The sequence below is a fragment of the Equus quagga genome, chromosome 6 (assembly GCF_021613505.1).
Source record: "Equus quagga isolate Etosha38 chromosome 6, UCLA_HA_Equagga_1.0, whole genome shotgun sequence".
NCBI classification, from domain to species: Eukaryota; Metazoa; Chordata; class Mammalia; order Perissodactyla; family Equidae; genus Equus; species Equus quagga.
In genome coordinates, this window is record NC_060272.1 from 30,478,973 (window position 1) to 30,501,478 (window position 22,506).

General features: G+C 34.3%; 1 protein-coding gene across 1 annotated transcript in view; it reads right to left on the reverse strand.

The window, feature by feature from the left end:
* Nucleotides 1-22,506, reverse strand: part of NDFIP2 (Nedd4 family interacting protein 2) — a 62,813-nt gene that overhangs the window by 15,043 nt on the left and 25,264 nt on the right. The window contains exons 2-4 of the mRNA XM_046664318.1: nucleotides 14,595-14,760; nucleotides 9,903-10,036; nucleotides 4,443-4,536 (exon numbers count right to left, since the gene is read on the reverse strand). Coding sequence (XP_046520274.1) covers nucleotides 4,443-4,536; nucleotides 9,903-10,036; nucleotides 14,595-14,760 — 394 coding nt within the window. The remainder of the gene's footprint in view (nucleotides 1-4,442; nucleotides 4,537-9,902; nucleotides 10,037-14,594; nucleotides 14,761-22,506) is intronic.

Sequence of the window (22,506 nt, forward strand, 5' to 3'; positions counted from 1 at the left end):
TGGAAGGGCAAATTGAGACTTAGAACGGTTAAGCTCCACATAAAGTCACAAAGCTACTAAGATGTATAGCCAGTGATCTTTATCACTCTATCCAGTGATCTTTTGATTATATGTACCTCCCGCTCACACAAAGAGGTTAACAGGATAATCTAGAAAACAATATTGTACACTATTGTTTATCCATTAACTAGTAGGGCTATACTTTTAAATTTTCAATAGCCACGAGATACTTATTAATTACAAAGGGGAAAACATTAACTCCATGGTGAAGAAGGCAGACCACCTTAACCTGATGAGAATTAACATCACCAGAAACAAGACATAGGTAGCTACATCACTGCCTCCTGATACGACACACTGAGGAAGGTACACCATTTCTGTGGTATTCTTGCAAAAAAGAAAACAAAAGAAAGAGAAAGAAAAAAAAAAAAGATAGGCATAACCTGAATCTAATCATAAGAAAACATCAGATAAATTCAAATTGAGAGACATTCTACAAAACAACTGGCCAGTACTCTTCAAAAGAATCAAAGTCATAAGAAACAAAGACAGACTAAGAAACTGTTCCAGATTACGACAGACTAACCAAACATGGCAACTAAATACAATGTGTAATCTTGGATTCCATCCTGGACCAGAAAAAGGACATCAGTGTGACAACTGGCAAAATCTGAATAAAGTCTGTAAACTAGTTAGTAGTAGTTCATAATGTTAACTTCCTGATGTTGATCACTGGACTGAAGTTACATGAAATGTTAACAATTGGAAAAGCTGGATGAAAGTTAGATAGCAATTTGTAACTTTTTCCTAAATTTGCAATTATTTCAAAACGAAAAGTTTAAAAAGTTTTAAATTTTAAAAAATTTGATAATTGCTTTGAAAATAAACAAATGAAAATCATTAATGAATGTAAATAATATTAATATTGAGCACTTATTAATTTTTTGGAGCACAGAAAAATTCTCATTACATATAAATGCACTAGGTTTCAAAGACAATAAGTTCCCAGACAAGAATAATCAATTTCACTACACTTAATTCTGAACTGCATAGGGATTAATTTCTGTTGTATCCTTACACAATTCTCTTTCTTTAAACTGTCAATCATTAAGAAAGATAAGAAGCAAACAATTTATTAGTTTTAAGACACTTCCACTAAACGATAAGCAAGGAGATGACAGATTTATTTTTCTTGTAAACAAAACATATTGAATAAACTTTAATACTTTGCAAATTTTATATGAGTTTCTTAAGGTAAAATTACAATTCTTAGATGTTCCCTTTCTGGATGTACTTACAGTATGTAACCCCATCTAAAAGCTATATAAAACACAGCTTTTATGCACAGAACAAGCCATCAATGTATTGTTTTCCAATGTGCGGTGCCCAGACAACCCTTTCAGAACTGTAACTTTTATGACTTGTTCATGGTAGGTGCTCAAAAGAATTTACTGAATAAAGATGCTCAACATCATTAATCATGGGGGAAATGCAAATTAAACCACAGTGAGATACCACCACACACCTATTAGAATGTCTAAAATTTTAAAAAAATTTTCAATACCAAATGATAATGAGGATCAGAGCACAAGAACTCTCATTCACTGCTGGTGGGAATGCAAAAACGGTACAGCCACTTTGGAAGACAGTTTGGCAATTTCTTAGAAATCAGAATTCACGTTTCAAAACACTCTTCTAATTCTTTTCAATGTTACAAATAACTTAACTGCTCTTTCATTATGTTTCCCTCAAGTCTAAAATGGGAATAATGCAGGTGATCAATTATTACTACAGCACGCTGATGTGAAGATGCACACATGGTACAAACAGCTAAACTTCAGAAGAAAAGTTTTCTAAACAGAGTCCACTACATTTTTAAACCCTAGAGTTCAAGGTCATTTCTACGGACTATCAATTATCCAACGAACCAAGTTTTAATTTCTAGCTTTTAATTAACTGACTTCCATACTCTTAGAGAGAAAATCTGTTAAAAATAAGATCAGGTACAAGCACGTTAAGCAGGTATGAGGCATTCTGTGGTGACGCTTCAAGGGACTATGAGAAGCAAAAAATTATCAGGAATTATATACATGTACTTCTTTTCATTTTCTGAACATGAAAATGCAATTACCTTACCAAATTTAAGAGTAAACTTTTTTTAGGGTTATATGTGCTAAGAGACTGAAATGTAGATGTTTAAAACAGAGAAGGTAAGAATTAAACCAATAAAAAGTTTTAATGAAAACATTCTTATTGATATTCATTATAGTTTTATTTGCATAACTTATATAACCTGAAATGTTTAAGTTATAAACCACATTAAAGAAAATCTATTTCTGGACCTTAGAAAAATACAATAGAACAGAATCTAGATAATAGCTTCTATACAGTTTAAAGAGCATGGAAAATACAGTAAGTTGCAATTTGTAGAACAGCCACTAGATGGTAGTGATTACAAATAAATCCATGCTTATCAAAGCAAAATAAGCTTAAACACTGGCCCACAGACTCTCAGAAAAAATATATCAGGAAATGAAAGTGAAATATAATTCATAATTTTACTTCTATAATATTGGTGCAATATTTGTAGAATAGGAAGCATAAAATATAAGCTGCAGAAACATAATTTAATAAAAAGGTAGTAAAGGTCAGATAACTGACAGTAAATAGCTTAAATATAAATATATATTTACATTTTTATAAAGTAATATACCATCACTGGCCAAAACTAAAGCCAACCAAGAGTTTAGGTTATCATGCATTTAAAACACTGTTAAACCAGTAAAATCTTTTTAAATCTAAAAAAACAAAGATTAAATAGAAGATAGCAGGGTTAAGTGAAATACAAAAATAGAGAAATAATAACTAAGCTGAGTCATTTAGATAATATCAAATAACATGGGGGTTTTTTTTGTCGTTTTTGTTTTGTGAGGAAGATTGGCCCTGAGCCAACACCTGTGCCAATCTTCCTCTGTTTTATGTGGGATGCTGCCACAGCACGACTTGACAAGTGGTGCTAGGTCTGCACCTGGGATCCAAACCACAAACCCCGGGTCACTGAAGGGGAGTGTGCAAAATTAACCACTATGCCACCAGGCCAGCCCTTCAAATAACATGTTTTTATTCCTAAGAATCAGGTAATTATCCTATACAAAGTACAAAACATTTAAATTCTTTCTTTTCCAATTAAGATTTCTTAAAAGAGGGGCCAGCCTGTGGTGTAGTATAAAACTAATAGTATAAAACAGTATTTATTTGTAGCCAAAGTGTTCATTTCCTTTTCATTGCACCTAACATCATATTTAACTACAAATTGTTACTAAAACCACAAGATTTAAATTTTGCATATACATTATTAGCTGGCTGCCAACCTGAATATAATCTAGCACATTTGAAAAGAAAAATATAACTGCCTGCCGATCCACTCAGTCATTTCTGAGTGGTTATCCACTTCTATTCTTTAGCTGATGAAATGAAAGGAAGCAAGAAACCACTTCAAAATAGAGGAAAAAGTAAGTGAATTTCCAGACTCAAAAGTAACTCAACTCAGGAAGTATGTATTTTCTATTTTTAAAGTTGAATGTGGTACTTTAAATAAGTAAACTATTCCTCAGTTTTATTATCAAAATAAACCTTATAGTTAAAATGAATTAAACCAGCATTCTATCAAAGAAGGTATGAAAGCTCGATCATTTAACCAAGTTGAGGACAGAAATTAACTACATCATAGTCTGATAAATTTACTTATATAAATATTGGGTTTCCAAAACTGAGTTTAGCAATTTAAACAGTTTGAGTGTCATAATATTACTTACTGAGTATACTACATGCCAATCCCTGTGTTAGGAATTGATATAATGAAGACTAACACAGTCTTCCCTCCAGTAGCTTGTCTACTCTATAAGTCAAATATTAAGAACTTTACGAGATGTTAAAAAATATCACTTAGGTTTCTAGTCTTCTAATTACTCACCATTCCACCCAAATAAGACATATTTTCTTACTTTTGTGTCTCAAATCACATTGTTCCAGTTGCCCAAAATATCTCCTTTTCCAACCCTTCCTCCTGCTTAAAGACTCTACATGGAAGTCCTCTGCTGCAAAAGCAGAATTTCGTTTCATTCTCCATGCTCCTACAGCACTGAACGGACATGCAGCATTTCTCATGCAAAAACATATTCAGCTTAAATATGCTTATATATTTCTATACAGTCAGCATCTAGCACGATGACTGCAATACATAGTTATCTGATAAGCATTTAATAAATTCTAGAATTCATACTGTAACGTATGATCACACAATACAGAATCAGAAACAATTTACATTTTAAACAAGGTAGACACACTAACAATATTTACCTTTCCTCACTGTCTATGTTACTTTAAATACACATACAGCCAACATAACGCAAAAAAAAGTTTGGGAATGACAGATCACTTACTGAAAAACGCCAGCATAAAAATCCCATCATTACCCACTCTGAGCTGGTCTGCATCACTGAAGTCATCTCTTGGTGGACATTCTTCCTCCTGAATCTGTGAAACATATAACATTAGAAGAGCTTGCTAAAGTAATTACAACTTTATTACCTTAAGCGTAAAGATAAGAATTTAAATAAAATTTAGCATCCTCAATTTGCTGTAACATAGGCAAAATGAGATAAAGAGTACAATGTCTGGAACAGTATTTACTCAAAAAATACTAGCAAATATTAATTTTTCATGGGCACCCTTGAATAGTTTTAAAGATAAACACAAAAAAGATAAAAATTGAATAGCATTGAATTAATGAAAATGGTATCTAGAAAGACAGATGTGACATTGCCACATTAGTGTCAAAGGGAAAAGAGGAATTTTCATAATCTGTGGTAGAGTCTAAATTGGTAAAACCTCTATGGTTGACAATATTTACCAAAATAAAAATGCACACACCCTTTGACTCAGCAATTCTAGCTCTTGAAATATATTGTACAAATATACACATATATTCCTACCTGCAAGAAATGATGTAATAAAGATAATTCATTGCAGCAATTGCTAATAAGAGCAATAGATGAGACACAATATAAATGTCCATCAATAGTGGACTATTGTCAGGAGATAATTCTCCAACAGTCTTTGATGTTTCTGCATGTCTTCCAGATAGAGGCACTGGCTGCCTTTTTTCTGTACTTCCTTTTGAGGATGTTTATATAGCAGATGGCTTTGGAAGAGATAGTCTCTCCCTCCAGAGCAGAGATGTGGGCATGCTTATTAACCATTAGAAAATATTGGGTTCCCTAAACGCAGGGTTCCACACTGCATGTGGAGGCATCACTTGGCCCTCTTTGAGTTGCCCTATGGATAATGAGGCTCAGGAAACTGGCGTGAAAAAATGCTAATACTCTGGCTACTACTACTTCTGTGAATAATAGAGTTTTTGTCTCTGATCCAGCAGTCTCATGTCTTCTGCCAGCACCCATAAAACTCTGACAAGCTAATCAGTTATTTTGCAAGTAGGATAAAATCTCAGACTGTTCATAATTCTTGACAGACCAATGAAATAAATTATTGCATATCTATACAATGAAATTCAAAAAAAAACTTAAAAATTTAAAAGTAAATAAAAAAGAAAAAAGTTCTTAATATTCTAATGACAATTTCTAAAATATACTGAGTAAAAATCATTTGTATTACAGCACGGCATCTTTTGTGTACAGAAATAATATACTAACATATTAATATATTTGTTTATAAATGCAGAGAACTTCTCTGAAAGTATACACAAAACCTGTTATCACTGATTGCCTTCAATATTTAGCAAATCTTGATGGAATATCCCTTCTACACAAGATTCTGCTTCCTGGTACTGGAGATATATGAATGTAGATAAAACAAAGATGTTTGTCTTTCTGGAGCCTATATTCCAGTGGGGGGAGCCAGACAAGAAGGATATAATAAATAAATTATTTATATAATTACTAAAAGGTATAAATACACTGCAAAAAAAAAAGTAAGAAAAGGATATTTAGGAATGCTATGAAATTAAGAGTTACAGTTTTTTGGTCTTTGGGTTTTTTTGCTTTTTTGGTGAGGAAGATTGGCCCTGAGCTAACCTCTGTTGCCAATCTTCCTCTTTTTGCCTGAAGAAGACTGCTGCTGAGCTAACATCTGTGCCAATCCTCCTCTATTTTGCATGTGGGATGCTGCCACAGCATGGCTTGATGAGCAGTGTGTAGGTCTCTGTCTGGGATCCCAACCCACAAACCCCAGGCTGCTGAAATGGAGCACACGAACTTAACCACTATGCCACTGGGCCAGTATCTAAGGATTACAGTTTTAAATATGTTGGTCAGATAGGCCTCAATGAGGTGACACTTGAGCAAAGACTTAAGGGAGAGGTAAGAGAGCCATGCAGATATCTCATAGAGAAAGTATTTCAGGTACAGGAATAAGCCAGCACCAAGGTCCTAAGACAGGATTACAGCTGGCATGTTAGAGAAATAGCAAGGAGGCTAGTATGGTTGAAGCAGAGTAAATAAGAGAGGAAATAGGAAGAAATGAGGTCAGAGAGTCCACTTAAGGACCTTGGATTTTACTGCATGATTTTGGAAATGTTACAGGGTTTTGATCAGACAAGTGACATGATCTGATTTACATATACATTATCTCCATGTTACATATACATAATCTCAGTTGAGTGTTGATGTTTCAATTTTGTGTTAGTACACACAGAGGCTCAGAGAAGCTAAGTGCCCTGCCCAAGAGCACATAATTAGTCAACGCACGACTTGAATCCAGGACACTGATTTCCTTTCCATCCAATCATGTAGGCTCATTACATATGTAGCTTTCCTAGAAGAAAAAGATTTTCAAAACCATATTGCTCATTATTTGGGCAAAAAGATCCCTTCACCTCTGCAAACATATATCCTAGGCAACTCACTTATAGTAAACAGAATGATTGGCAATAATTAAATATATAAATAAAATTTTATAAAATTTCAAGTTTATTCAAGAAATAAACATTAAAGCACAGTATGAGGCCCCCAAAACCACTGTCAATATGATGGCAAGAATATAAATATTTCATACTCTTTTGAAACACTAGTCCAGAGATTTTATCATAGGACATCATTTTAAAAACTATAGAAGATATATGCACAAAGATGTCCTTTACAACATTAACATTGGAAAACACTCACACACACAAACACACATTTGAAAATAATCTAATTGTTCACTAAAGAGGAATGGCCACTAATTTATAGTATATTGATTCCATGGAATTTAACTCATGCATTAAAATAACAGAAAAATATTTATATAAAATGTTTAAAGAATAAAAGATGGTAATTATACAATAATTTCAACTACATTCAACACTGATTTATAAACCCTAAAACTGGTAAAAGACATCAAAATATTTTAAAATGAAGAGCTGTAATAGAATCACTGTGGTATTTTCTTCTTCCTAATTTCCCACATTGGCTAACTTTTTAAAAAAGCATTCATTAACTTAATTAACTGTCATCTATTAAGAACCAAATATGTGCCAGATAATAGCCAGGTGCTGGAAATATAAACACAAGGTCCTTGTCCTGAACTTGCTCACAATTCGTCAAGTGCTAGTTTTTATGTCAAAAGACAAGTTACTGACATACAATTTAAAACAAGGTACAAAAAACAAACCCTACCCACTCTAAAGTTATAAGACTGATGAACAAGCTATGTTTTAAAAGTTTTATAAAGTGAATTATCTGGAATTCAAATATTTATCATAGAAATATTAAAAATGACTTCATTTCCATATGTCTATTTAACCAACCATAACTATACATGCAACCCTATACATTAGAAATAGGAAACTGTAGAAAACAGTATTTCCAGGTCTCCTGGTTACCTACAGTCTCTCAATGACAATCCAGCTGAGATTCATTTACAACTGAATATACTCAGATGCCAATCAGGCCAGTTTTTTATCTGAATCAGGTACAGAAACTCATACTCAATCATACTTTGCAGAAAGAGGGTCCTGGAGCACTGAGTTACAAAGTGATGAATTTAAAAGATTGTTTACAAGGACCTCTCTCGTGTACAGTTCTGTTTTGCTTTCCATTAAACTTTCCACAATCCTTACAGGCTTGAGTTACAACGCTATGAGAAGCAGGTGGAAACAGAACACTTCTCTATGGACATGTTCCAATACAGGCTGGGGATCACATTACTTTCTAAAACAAGACACAGGGAATGATGACAGTGAAGGGTTGGAATAGTAACACTTCAGAGTTTTCTCTCCAAAAGGTAGAATCACCTTTATGCTTTTCTCAAAGCACAGAGAGCAAGACTTAATGCTTTCTACCTTCTCTCTCGAGTTCTAATCTATTTTGCGGAAGTTAGGGCAGTTGAGGACCCAAGGTTTCTAAGATCCTTTAAGGACCGTTGCCATTTCCAAGATCTCTAGGGAAATACTCCATGAGAAAAGGAGTTACTGTCCTTCTACTTCACTGAGAATGTGTGCATGTATACAAATTCATGAACAAATACATATGCACTGAGCAATCTAGAGTTGATTTTGATAGAAACTCCACACTTTATAGATCTATCCTCCTCTTCTATGATTCTCCCTTCCCAGTATCAAAAATCCTTACTGAATGATATATATTTATGCCACTGTTTTAACAGAGACTTACTTCCCCCTCAGAGGGAAAAGGCATAAATAACAAATTTCAGGTTTACTGTCTTTACTTATGTGCCCAAAACTATTGTTGACATTTAACTGTGTATGTGTGGGAGGATGGGCATGGGAGTAAGTATGGAAAGGGTTGTAGCTGATGAAAGAAACCCATCCAGGAAAAACTCTCACCCATAGATAGTCTACTCGCTAGGCACTGGCTGAGGGCAGGAAGAAGAGAATGCTGTACACAGCAATGCCTTTCTCTCCCTCTGCCCCTCACCTAATTCTAGCTTTCCTGTGTGAAGTGATTTTTTGTGTCCTTTTCCTGACAACATGGGATGAATCCAGGGATCTGAAATGATATTTCTAAAGTTTGAAGCAAAAAAAAAGGGCAACAAACTTGTCTTGCTTGCAGCCCACTAAAATGTAGATAATTTCCACCTTTTACCTGCCTGTAGAATAGCATACATGCATCTCAACGATTCTTCTATACTGAGACAGCCAATCCTTTTCATCATAATGAGTAATAACATACATGTGTATCACTGACCCTATTACTAAGACAGGAAGATGAGGAAGAAAGGGCAGGTGGAATCCTTGACTATTATTCCAAAATTCTAGGATGGGAAGTGTTAAAAGGAAAAAAAAAAAAAGACCCAAAGTGAATTGACAAACATAATTTAAAGGCTTGTACATTATTTCTCTTGTAAATTAATCTACCTTGAGTTCACACATAGTCAATAGACCAGCTATGCTAATACATAACATACGAATAGAAAAAAAGATGATCTATAATTACTTATGGACCACAAAATCTAAATTATAAAAGAAGGAAAATAAGGACACCACAGTGAAGAGGTTGATGGGATGGGGGTAACTAGAGTGAAGGAGTCAGAATGGGTAGTAAAGGTCAGGACACAAGGTGAGAGAAATCAAACTTTAGCAAGTGATAAATGTATCGGTAAAGATAAGGTCTAGGATGACCACAAGCTAAGATGGGGTGCAGGGGAAGATCAACAGAAACAGAAATGGAGATAGAAATGAGGAGACCAAGGAACGGAGAAGGCGAATGGAGAAGGAGAGTGCTAATTTCATTCAAAAATAATGACACACATAAGTGGTAGCAGAGAAAATACTAAACAAAATCTACGCACACAAACACAAAGAACTATTTTTGATATTACTAAATGTACATGTCAATTAATAAAAATAATATTCTCAAAAGGAAATGATAAAATCTTCTTACTCTTTGAGATGTTTCTGCTGCTGCAGCTGCCATTGCAGCAGCTTTGGCCTTCTCAGCTTCATCATATGTAGGAAGAGAGGTAGCAACACTGTAGGGAGGTGGCACAGGATAAAACTCACTATAAACTTCCGTATCTGAAGAAAAAAGATTAAAAAAGATATCCATTAAAATAAAACTATTTATTACAATTTTTATAGCCAAAAATATAATTTAATAATTTACAACAGGCCACTAAAGATTAATACTGCTATTTGTAGTCCTATAAGATATATAACATACAAATTACTACTACAATTATACATATTATTTTAATCTTACATTTTATCATAAACAGAAAAGATTAATAATATCATCTAAAGGCTGAAAGACAAAATAAGAACATCAAGAATGAGACTTGGAAAATTTGTGCAAGAAACTCACCACATGTGAGCATCCTCTATAAGGCTATTGCCCTGGTTAAAGAATTTACTTGCCCATAACCTCACAGCAAAAAAAGTACAAATATCAGAAGTAATAACACTTAAATAGTACTAACTATTTAAAATACCATTTCTATAGACATTAATCTTAGCAACTCTGGGGTTCAAAAAGCTAAGTGATTTGCCCAGTATTACACTACCAGTAAGTGGCAGAACCCAGGGATTTCTTCACTCCAAGCACTTTTCTCTGATAATATATGAGGTTAATCTTCTACACATGTCAGTTTTAGCAACTGCTCAAATCTCATAAGCAAATTCAGTACTTGTCTTTTTTTTTATTAGTTTTTTTTTTTTTTTGAGGAAGATTAGCCCTGAGCTAACTACTGTCAATCCTCCTCTTCTTGCTGAGGAAGACTGGCCCTGAGCTAACATCCACGCCCATCTTCCTCTACTTAATGCGTGGGATGCCTACCACAGCATGGCTTTTTGCCAACCGGGGCCATCTCCGCATCCGGGATCTGAACTGGCGAACCCTGGGCTGTCGAAGTGCAACATGCGAACTTAGCCACTGCACCACCAGGCCGGCTCCTCAGTATTTCTTTGCTAAAAGATTAATTTTAAATTGTTCTTCACTCTTGTCCCTTCCTCCTCCCGTTTTTTTCATATCTACCTTGCTCTTTAGATTTTTCTTTTATGAAGAATTTCTTTCTCCTCAATTTGTAAACTATTGTTGAAATATGATCTCCAGAAATATATTACAATAGTAAGTACAAATTACTAATTTAAAAAAAAAAAAACTGCAACACTTAGTGCCAAACTTAAGTAGTGTAAGCAAAATGATACATACAGGTCAATCAACTGATTAAACTTACGGTAGAATCACTGACATGAAATACAGGTAGATTCTTAAAGTAGTATATATCACAATGTTCGACATCACTTCTGTGATTTCCTCTATTATAACAGCAGTATTTTTATATTTTCTATGTTGGTTTATAATTTTCTCTATCTTTATCAGAATTTCTTACATTTCTAACATGAAAACACATTTCACTCTAATAATATTTTTCCTATTATGTTTTAACATACAGGTTTTAAAATAAGTTTTTTTAATGCTATCAATAAGAGCTAAGGAACTGAAGTTAGGCAATTTTTAATCTAACGACAGGAAGTGGTAGTAGAAGTATAACACTGAATGTTATCCACCACAGGACACAAGAGTCACAAATTCATTGAAAAGACTTATTATTAGGATGTAAAAACACCATACACAATCAAGTAGATTTCTTTAGTACTGAAGACAACAGAAGAAGCAAAATTTAACTGAAAACAATGGTGACGAATTCTAAGGCAAAAACATTAATAATGTAAATTTTAAAAACTGGAACAATGACATACATTCCAAGGAGATGAGATCTTTTACATTAACAACAGTTAATGTAAGTTTGTGAAAAGTTTTAACACCCAAGATGGAAAAAATATCCTCACCAGTAAGAGATGAAAGTTGGGAAGGAGCCTAAAATGCTACAGCTTTAATTTTTACATGTGAGTTTTACTTATTTTTCTTCTACCCTTTAAGGCAGTGGATCTCAACCATAGGAGTTAAAGTCTGGGGAGCTCTGGTTCCAGCTCCTCTTCTTAGAAGTTGTGTGATTTCAAGCAAATCACTTAAGCACTATGAAGTTCCACTTTCTCATCCATAAAATGGACCCAGAAAGGCTATCACTTGCTATTATGGGATGAAATAGAAAAGTATTCAAGAGGACTCTGTAAACTGTGAAGCATTATACAAATGTCACTTATTACTGACGTTGCTCAGATCTATGAAACCAGCCATAAAGTGACCTCCTGAAGAACAGTCTCCACAGAAAACCAGCACGACCTACGCTTCAAATACAACAGTACTGACCAAGAAGCTGAAGAAAAACAATATCAATAGTTTTCATTAAATAGAGACTCAAAATTCTAGAATTACTCAGCTCTTGTGCTCAATTATAGTTATGAATGGCCTTTTAACACAGGTATAAAAAATAAAAAAGACCAGTGATCACAGAGGAGACTGTGAGAATAACTGAACATCTAGGTACCAGGCTCAACTTGCTTTACAGTTGAAATTTATCTAATCTTTAAAAATGTCATGCCACATTATGAAAACTATTCCAGATCACAGAAAAATGAGAAGCTTCTCAATTCATTATACGTTGCTTCCATAATAATTAATACCAAAACCATAAAGACAGTACAAAAAGTTACAGATCCCTCTAATAAAGCTGCAAAAACTCTAAACAAAATATTAACAAATCTAAATCCAGAAGAGACTAGAACATGATGACAAACAGAATTTATTCCAGGAATACAGGGATGAATTATCTTAAATAAGAAATGTACTAATAACATACTTCATTATATCAAAAATTGAAGGAGAAAAACCACATAATTTTATAAGGTACCAAAAAGATAAGTCCAAGCTTTCTGGCCTACTGGAGCCATTTATTGAAATGGGGAAGACTGCCAAAGGAGGTTTGGTGGTGGAGGAAGAGGCAGTGTGCAGTTGTGGTAGTTTTAAACCTTAGTCTAGTCTTTGAAACTCTTCCCATCAAGAGGTGGAGACTAATTCCTCAAGAGTCTTGAATAAGGACTAAATTAAGTCACTCACTTCTAACAAACCAAATGTGGCAGGTGTGACACTGTGTGACTTCTGAAGCAATATCATAAAAGGTAATATAGATTCCACCAGGCTTTCTCTCAGAATGCTTGTTCTTAGAACCCAGCGTCCATTCTGTGAAACCCCAGGCCACAACAGGAGACCACATGCAGGCATTCTGGCCGGCAGCCACAGCTGAGGCCCTAGCTGAAGCCTGCATCAACTGCCAATAGGTGAATAAGGAAGCCTGAAAGATGCCTCCAGCCCCAGTCACTATCAGACGACAGTCAAATGAGACCCTGGGAGAGAAGTGCATAATTGAGCCCAGTCCACCCCCAAAACCATGAGAATTAATAATAATCAATGATTGCTATTTTACTCCATTAGATCTCAAGTATTTGTTACATAACAATAGCAATGGTAGCACAACAAAGAGATTGCAATTTCACTCCTACATCCTCCATCATTCAGACACAGACATCATTAGGATTTTCTTTCCTCAAGATTACCATCAAATTTTTTTTAAAATCTAGGGTAGCAAATTCACTGCACTATACTCTGTAAACTTGAAAAATAATGAAGAAAATTTAGCCCATAATAAATTTTAGCAACCACCAATCTATCTGTTAAATATTATAGGCAAAGACCCATAAAACTGATATAAATCAATATAAAAACTGCACCAAACTGGGCACAGGACAAGCATATTGATCAACAAACATTATATGCAAATAGAAGGAGTAAGCATTTACTAATTTAACTAGTGAGAACACCATGGAGATGATTTTTCATAACTGCATAAAAAAGGAAATAGATTTGGTGGAAGGAATATTAAGTCTTTTTACACATCCCATATGATCTTGATAAAATTTGGACAGGCAAAAAGGGTAACCAGAGAAAGCTGGCATGAGGCAGAGGTTATTTATAATAGCAGAGGTTTATTTATAATAATGCAGAGGTTTATTTATTTATAACAGCAGAGGTTATTTAAAATAATATACAAAATTGTATTTAAAATATTATACAGTGATTAATTTCTTAGCATTACTGGGAAAATACAAATTGTGGCCAAAGAAATAGATGAGGGCAGTTCTTTAGAATGACCTGAAAGGACAGATGAACAGTAGCAAGCAGGAATCACCGCCCTATATCTAAGAATGATTACCATTTGTATGGGATAATCCCTTCATCTCCATTCACATATACTCACCACATTCCCACTCACACTCATCATCTGTAACTCGTTTTACGACTATGTAAGTAGATAAAAACACACACACATATATGCATGTATGTGTGTATATTTTATATATGCATGTGTGCATAAATGTATATATGTTCATTTATTTCTTCCAAAAGTTATATACTAGTCCATTGGGAAAAGATTCTAGTGAGAATAAGGAAGTTTAAATAGCTACACTTTTAAATTAATTTTTAAAACAACAATATGAGACAAGTAATGTATGAAGTAAACATTTTAGAAACTATCCTTAGGAAAACCTTTTTTAAAAAATCATAAACTCAAAGAACCCCATTAACAGACTTGATAACTACACAAAACTACGTTTAAAAAAAAAAGCTAAACTATTAAAAATATTACTGGTGGTTTCACACTAAAAACAACAATACCTGAAGTTGTAGGTACTTCCACAGTAATACTACTATAAGGTGGAGGAGAAGAGTCAGTTTCTAGTACTGCTGCTGAAGGGGTGCTCTGTACAACCTGTGGTGCTGGGTTGGAAGTTGATGGTTGCTCCACAGCAGATGATTCTGAATTATCCTCTTCATTGTGAAGCTAAGAGGACAAAGCAAAAAGGAAACATTAAGGTGACTCTGATTATTACTTTTTAGAATTTTAAGCTAATTTATGAAGATCATTTCAGGCAAGGGTCACTTTTTAGTTAAAAACAAAGTAAAACAGCAGTTAAAAAGATGAGCATAATTTCAAGAGACCTAATCAGTTCTTAAGAAGTTTAGAATTTTGAGTTTCTTTACAATAAAGATGAAGTTCAAACCATTAAGAATTTATAAAGAAAAAAAATTCATGATTACAAATAGATTTAAATTCATTCAATATTACTGTAAATATTGTCTATCATTTATCAATCACTGCGTAGCGCAAAGAAAAGTAAAATCCTAATAATACAAGTACCACACCATTTCTATTACACTAGTATCTAGAATAACTGGGAATATAAACTGAATTAATGAAATGGAATAACAATGTTTAAACTTTCCAAAAACATGGAATATTCTAACAAGGTTTTCTCAAATACCAAAAGAACTACTTATAAGCAAAAAGAGTCAATATATATATAAAATTCTGGAAAATGTTCTTCATCACAAGAAATTTACTGAAATCTCACTAAGTGCTAGATAATATGCTGAGATCTTTAATAACTTAACTCACTTAATCCTCACAACAAACCTGTAAAATAGAAACTGCTAGCCCCATTTGACAAATTAAAAGGGAAAAAAACCGACAGTACAGAAGCTTAAAGTAACTTTCCAACATCACAACAGCTAGGAAGGTAAAGCCAGGAATCACACCCGAGCAGTGTGGCTGCAGACCTCTTACTTCATTTATGGCCATCTTTTAAATGGTCATTCTTTAGGAGGCAGTAGTAACTACACACAGGCAAACTAATCCAAGGACAACCAAGAGCATCAATACTCTAAAAAGTGACTCATCAAAAAGGTACTATAATTGAGCCTTAAATATATTTGGAAAACAGGTCTTATTAAAATATCTTTAAGATAATTTAAAAATAACTAAAATCTTGGTTTGAATAGAAAACACAGGTTTTCAACATTATTCAACTTTTGTATCTTAATTTATTCCTGTTATTTTAAGCAATTCAGTGCTAAAAATAATCCCCCCAAAAGATTTTGTCACAGAGCAAATCTGTACACATACAAATCTATGTTGTGATGTAGTGAAACGGACATGCATTTTGGAGTTTAGAAAGAGGAGCATGCAAATTCTTGCTCCATCTTTTAGGAACTTTGATAAACTCATCTTCTCTGTGCCTCAGTGTCTTCTCCACCTGTAAGTTCTGAAAGCAGCCAAACTCCCCACAGAACGGTAAAACAGTATTTAGAAAGCAACTAGCATAACACCTAACACAGAGAAGGCATTTAATAAATACTAGTTGCCTCTTCTTCCCTTTCATTTGATATACTTTATTTCATGGACTCAAAACCAGAAATTTTGTGGTGCTCTCTACCAGTCCAATAAGTAGTCATTCACTTGCCTCTAAAAACTAAAAGATAAATATGCAAAGCAAAATAGGAGGTCAATTTACTTCATTGCTGTTGGCATGTGTCTTGGTAAGTGATCACTAACAAAACACTTTTGTGAGTTTATAAATGTACTATAATTTTTAACAAAACTGTCATAAACATAGCTAAAATCATTTCTCAAGTTAGTAAGACAACTTTTTCCACAACATCAAGGTTTATACAATAAAATCCATTCACAAAGACTGAATTCTAAGGCCAAATAACCATAAAGTGAACTTTGTATGAGCTTAACGTTTACTTGCAGCACTTTTCCAAGTAGGCACTAAATGACCACCATCCTGACCAGCAACACTCCACCCCGGTGTCACAAAGCATCTTCCATGTTTCCCATTACAAGCAACCCAGGAGAATTTCTAATTTAGTCATCTTGATGATACTTTTAAGAACAAAAACGTTAGATGAATAAGTTAAGGCAAATAAAAGTAAAGTACAGATATATACTTAGCAATATCAATTAAACAAGTGACTAACAGTGAAGGTGTCAAAAGAGGAAACCGTTTTTCCATATCTACTATTATGCTGCAAAGGGAGATGAATCACACTACAGAAAACAATCCTACATGACACAACAGCTCTCCTCTAGTTCCTCACAAGAAACACTCTTTATCACATCAAATACATAAATGTGCTCTCCACAGCACGGCCAACTCATTTTTAAAACCTGTCAAATATATTCAAATAACTACAATAAAAAGAATAACTACAGACACTTTTACATATGATCTCAGAAGTAAAGCTTTGGAATTTGTAAAACATACCCTATGCGTATGTAAAACTGCCCTATGTAACACCTCCAGTTTTATTTTTCCAAAATGTCCAATTGTAGCAAAATTACTTTTGCTACAAGTCAACAGTAAAACCCAACAGCTCAGTCAACAATCTCTACCCACTGCAGCATAGAATTTCCAATTTACTTTAAATGCAATATTGTAACTTTGATATCTTTAGTACCTCTATAAATTAACCTACTCTGAATACTTGGTAACTAAATCCCTACAAAGGTTCAAATCAAATTACATGTTTATCAAATTAGACAAGCTATATGTGAAAATTTTTCCTTAATCATGCTGTCCAGTGGTTCTATTTTACATTCTTTAATGATTATCTAAACAGCAAAAAAAAGGGGTGGGGGGAGTAAGGTGGGACCTACATATATACAGTAGTGGACTGGGCTCTGTGTCCTCTCCACACCTCACCTCAAGTTATCCTCCCAGCTTGTCCTATTTATGATCCTTCTGAAAATACGTGGGCAATAGCACATGAAAATTAAAATATGTCTTTAATATAGTGACTAGGGTGATGAAAAGTTGCATATTGAACCATGAGTTTTTAGCCTGAAGGATGAAAGGATGACAAGAAGGCTTTCTTAAATGTATCTGTAGTTAGTCTTTAGAGATGTATATTGAGTATTTTTAATGATAAGAAAACTGTAAGCATTATGATTAACCCTAGCTGGAAGTCTAGCATTCCTGTGTATAACTATTGTTTCTTTTCCTTTAACAGGCCTGTCTCCTATACTATAGCCCCTCATTCTATGTTAAGGTGATAAAATATTAATGTAATAACTGGAAGCTTTGAGAAGCTAGAGACCTCACTGAATGTTTTCTAAATGTACCAAGATGAGAATGTATGGAAGTGCTATAGAGTGGTGTTTGGTGAACAGCGCCCTGTAACAGAGCCTGGTGGGCCCGCCAGTAGTATGGCCTTTTTTTCATTTTTCTTCTCATTTCTTTTCTCTTCTTTTCTGCTTCAATTTGGGCATAGGTCATAAATACAACAAAAGAACTAAGATTTTTGAAAAAAAAATTTTAAGTTGTGTTAAAAAAAAGGCACCAGAGTGAGGGGGGTTGAAAAGGGTAAAGGAGCACATACATACAGTGACGGATGGCCACTAGACCTCTGGTGGTGAACACAGCATAGTCTTATAGAAGCTGAAATATAATAATGTACACCTGAAACTTATATAATGTTATAAGCCAATGTTACCTCAATTCAAAAAAGGTATCTGAAGAGCTAACATATTTTGTATACTACCATATTATGACTAGGTTTAGTACTACAGGGCAAAACTGGAAGAAGAGTTAGGAGCTGTAAGGAGACAAATTTTAGTTCTATAAAAGGACTTTTTAATTTTTTAACTACTAGAGTCCTAGCTTTTCTGTGAAGCAACAAACAATTTCAGGCAAGGCTGATGTATAATTAGGATGACCATACAGCTGTTTTCCCTAGAACAGTCCCACGATATGCCTGTTGATCCAGGGCTTCATTCAATTTAGCATTTCTCCATCTCTTCATTCTCAAAAAAAATTATATGGTCAACCTACATATAATGGAATTCTTGTCCTCTGTATGATATTAATAGATGACAAAGGTTCCTTCCAACTCTAAGATAACATAATTCTAATAAAAACTTATGTTAGTCTTGGGGCTGGCCCCGTGGCCGAGTGGTTAAGTTTGCGCACTCCGCTGCAGGCGGCCCAGTGTTTCCTTGGTTCGAATCCTGGGCGCGGACATGGTACTGCTCATCAAACCACGCTGAGGCGTCCCACATGCCACAACTAGAAGGACCCACAACGAAGAATATACAACTATGTACCACGGGACATTGGGGAGAAAAAGGAAAAAATAAAATCTTTAAAAAAAAAATTATGTTAGTCTCTATCATTCTATATTGCCTTATTTAATACCTAATTTAGAGAAGAAAACAGATTAGAGCTGCAATAAAAACCTACTGGACGAGTCAAGCGACTCATTTTCATCACCCAAGAAGAAAGTGAGCTACCTTATCTATGCTCCCGAGGACAAGGTAATAGCAGGTGCTGAGAAATCTCTGCAGATAGCCCCAGGGCTCTAAATCAACAGCTTAAGAGACAGATTCCCACAAAACACTGCTGCTTGGCAAATGGAGCTAAATTTTCTACCAATAAAACTGAATTACAGCAGTCTTCCTCATGTACACACACATGCCACTAAGCAAATTAACAGAATTTTCTTAAATTTAGGGTTTTTTCCCCAAATATGGTTTCCACTAAACCTTTGCTGTCTCTGGATACTTTTCCATAAATGAGAGCTATCACATGACAAAGAAAAAATACAAACAATTAGGAAAGAATGTCTAAGCAACAAATGACTGTTAATGAAAAACCTCAGAGTTGGCAAATCATGCCTACTTTTCAGCTGCTTCTTTCAAAAGTATCGAAGTTTGGTTGTGGTTTCATATTTCATAATATAGGCATATTTCTGCTAGCAAACCTTTCTTGTTAGCATGAAAGAATATCATTATCTCATGGTGCTCCACAAAGAGCATCATGAGGTCCAGATACTCCATCACCCGAATAAGTTTACAAAACAACTGGTTAAAAGCAAGTGTCATCAGATATTTTATCAAGGCAAAACTAAGTTGCCTTTTAAACAAATAAGAGTTTCTGTTTCATTTTAAAACTGCTATTGTCTGCTTACAATATGCCAACTGAAAGAAAGGTGTAGAAAAGTATATAGAGAGCATAATTGGATTTTTTAAATAATAAGAGAGATGTTATTTGGGTAATACATATGTACAATCAAGAAAGAGCAAGGAGCCGCAGGTAGGGGAGAGAGACTTCATAGTTCTCTACTACTTGAATTTGCCACCCTAAACATAAACTAATTTGAAATTTTTAATAAATAAAACCAAAATGTAATAAAATAAAACCTCTAATTTCTGGTTTGGTATGTCTTAGAAGCAAAAATGTTAAGGTAAACACTATATTCTATGATAAAAACCTTCTCCAACACAAAATACATTTTATAAATCACTACAATAGCTTCCCTAGGTTTATGTGTATGCGATTTTCTGTTGAAAATGACACAACATGGAATTGTAACCAAACAAAAGTATATTTGAAGAATGCAAATCGGAATCTGTATCTGTCTTTTTAAGGAAAAATAAAGAGTGGCATAATTAGAGGTAATAGAATGATTAAAGAATAGAAGACCAAATTTATATTGTCAGACCAGACTGTTTTTCTGAGCTTCAGACCTATATATCTACTCATTAATTCATTTCTTAAAACATTAAACATAACTCACATATAAAAAAGGGCTCTGGGCTATCTATGTTCAATTCTTTTCCTCCCATACTGCACTGCCTAGCACATTCTTCAGATTTTAGCTTAAAATTAAGTTCTCAGGAAAGCCTATGTTCCCAAAGTAGATTAGGACTCTCAGACGTAATCTTAAAACACTCTGTTCTTCAGAGCACTTATCAAAATAGCACTTATTTATGTAATCAGTCATTTACAATCTGTTTTGCCAGCTAAAGTGAGAGCTCTGGAAAGGGGAGGTCATATCTGTCTTGTTGAACACTGTCAAAATAAAAGGAGGCTCCAAAGTATCTGGATTCAGCCTTGGTAAAAATTAAAGGAAAATGCAATACAGGTCACCAGTCACAGACCTGAGAGAAAACAATGCTGCTAACTTAAGTTATTACCTTAGTAAGTGAAAGGAGAAAGAGTTAGAGCATACTTGCATCCCAAAGACCTCCAAGGAACAAACAAGCCAAACAGATGGGATAAAAATCTTATATAAATTTCTATTTTCAAAAGAATTCAACCTCTTGTTAAATTCCTTTTTATATGCTAAAACTGCAATGTAAATACACTGGATCCTAAGATTCCCTCTTCGAATACAAAGTGCTCTATATGGCACATTCATTAGTTGTGTTCATAGTCCTTTAATTAAAAATGACAAATACTTGACCTGATTCTTAAATTGTTATAAAATATCAACAGAAAGATACTTTTTCAAAATTCTGTTTAGCTTACTCAGATCTTACCCAAGAAAATATGTATTTACAAATCTGCCCTACAATTTTGCCTCTTTATCAATAGGTCAATATATTCTTAACACAGATTTTTAACAGCTTGTGATCTTATAGACCTCAAAGAAAAAAAAAGAGAGAAAACAAAAAAAGAGGAGAGAAAAATACTTGAGTGTGCTGGGTTGGCACCTTCTCATACTTTCATCTAAGGTTGTCCAGCTTCAGGACACTGCTCTCTGCTGGCCTCCTCTTATCTTCTCAAAATCTCTTCATAATCCAACAATCTAGCTCACACCAATTTCTCATGAAAAGACCATAATGTATGCCATAAATGTCTATATATTTCATCACAGGAAGATGTTCAACCACACCTTTTGTGGTTTTATACTAAAATATCTGTTACATATAACATATTTTAAGTTTACTTCAAAGCCTGGCCACTAACTTGGGTTTTTGTCTCTCTACAATACAAGCAGCTTTTTGAGATATACTCATTAGTGACTGTGTTGAGGTCTTAAGCGATTAGGTTATCTGTGGAGACATGTAAACGTCTCCCTAAACTCCCTTCCATCCCTTTTTCACTATAGATTTACAGTAATCTGGGTAGGACTGAACCCACCCCATTCCAAGACTAGGCCCTGACTGTCTCCATCGGTCAGGATAATGCTCTCTCCACTTTGGCACAGCAACTAGTTCCCAACCAGCATGGCCCTCCTTCCTGATGGTAGGGGGAGAATTGATGACTAGAAAAGAAACAGATAAAGTTGGGAGGGAGATGAGACCCTCTCTTCCTTCCTCAACACAGCTGAGGAAACACCATGGCACTTTTTAGTATTTGAATAAATTAACATAGATGAATAATTTCCAAGACAAACCTGCCTTCCACCCAATTATGCTTTATTAGAAATAACGATACAGAGCAATTCCAGTGTTTAAGATTTCCATAACGGCGTGGGAACCATAATTTAGAAATCCCAACAGAGAAGGTGCTCCCATGCATTTTGTTGAAGCAAAAGAAATTTCAAATGATAATGTTTGAATTTACAAAAACTATTCAAATCCTGAGTTTTCAAAATATTCCAGTGCTTTGATTTTTACGAGCTAACACACTGATATTCTATTCAACATAGGCATTGATAAATATAATGACAATGGCAACTTGTAATGAAAGGTTTAATTTGTTTCTGTTTTCATAATCAAACTAAATAAGAACACTTTGACAGATTCTCCAGAAAGTTTCTGATTTGCATGCACCAAAATAAGTCAGAAAATGTGGTAACTGGTAAAGTTTAAAAAGCACAATTGACTGAAGAGTATACTCATACTAAAGAAGTGAGATTCAAGACATTAAAGGACAGTAAAAATAAAAGAAGAGATATGAGACTTGCAATATGCTCCCTTTCAGCAACCAGAATCGAAACATTCAAGAAGTTTTAGGGG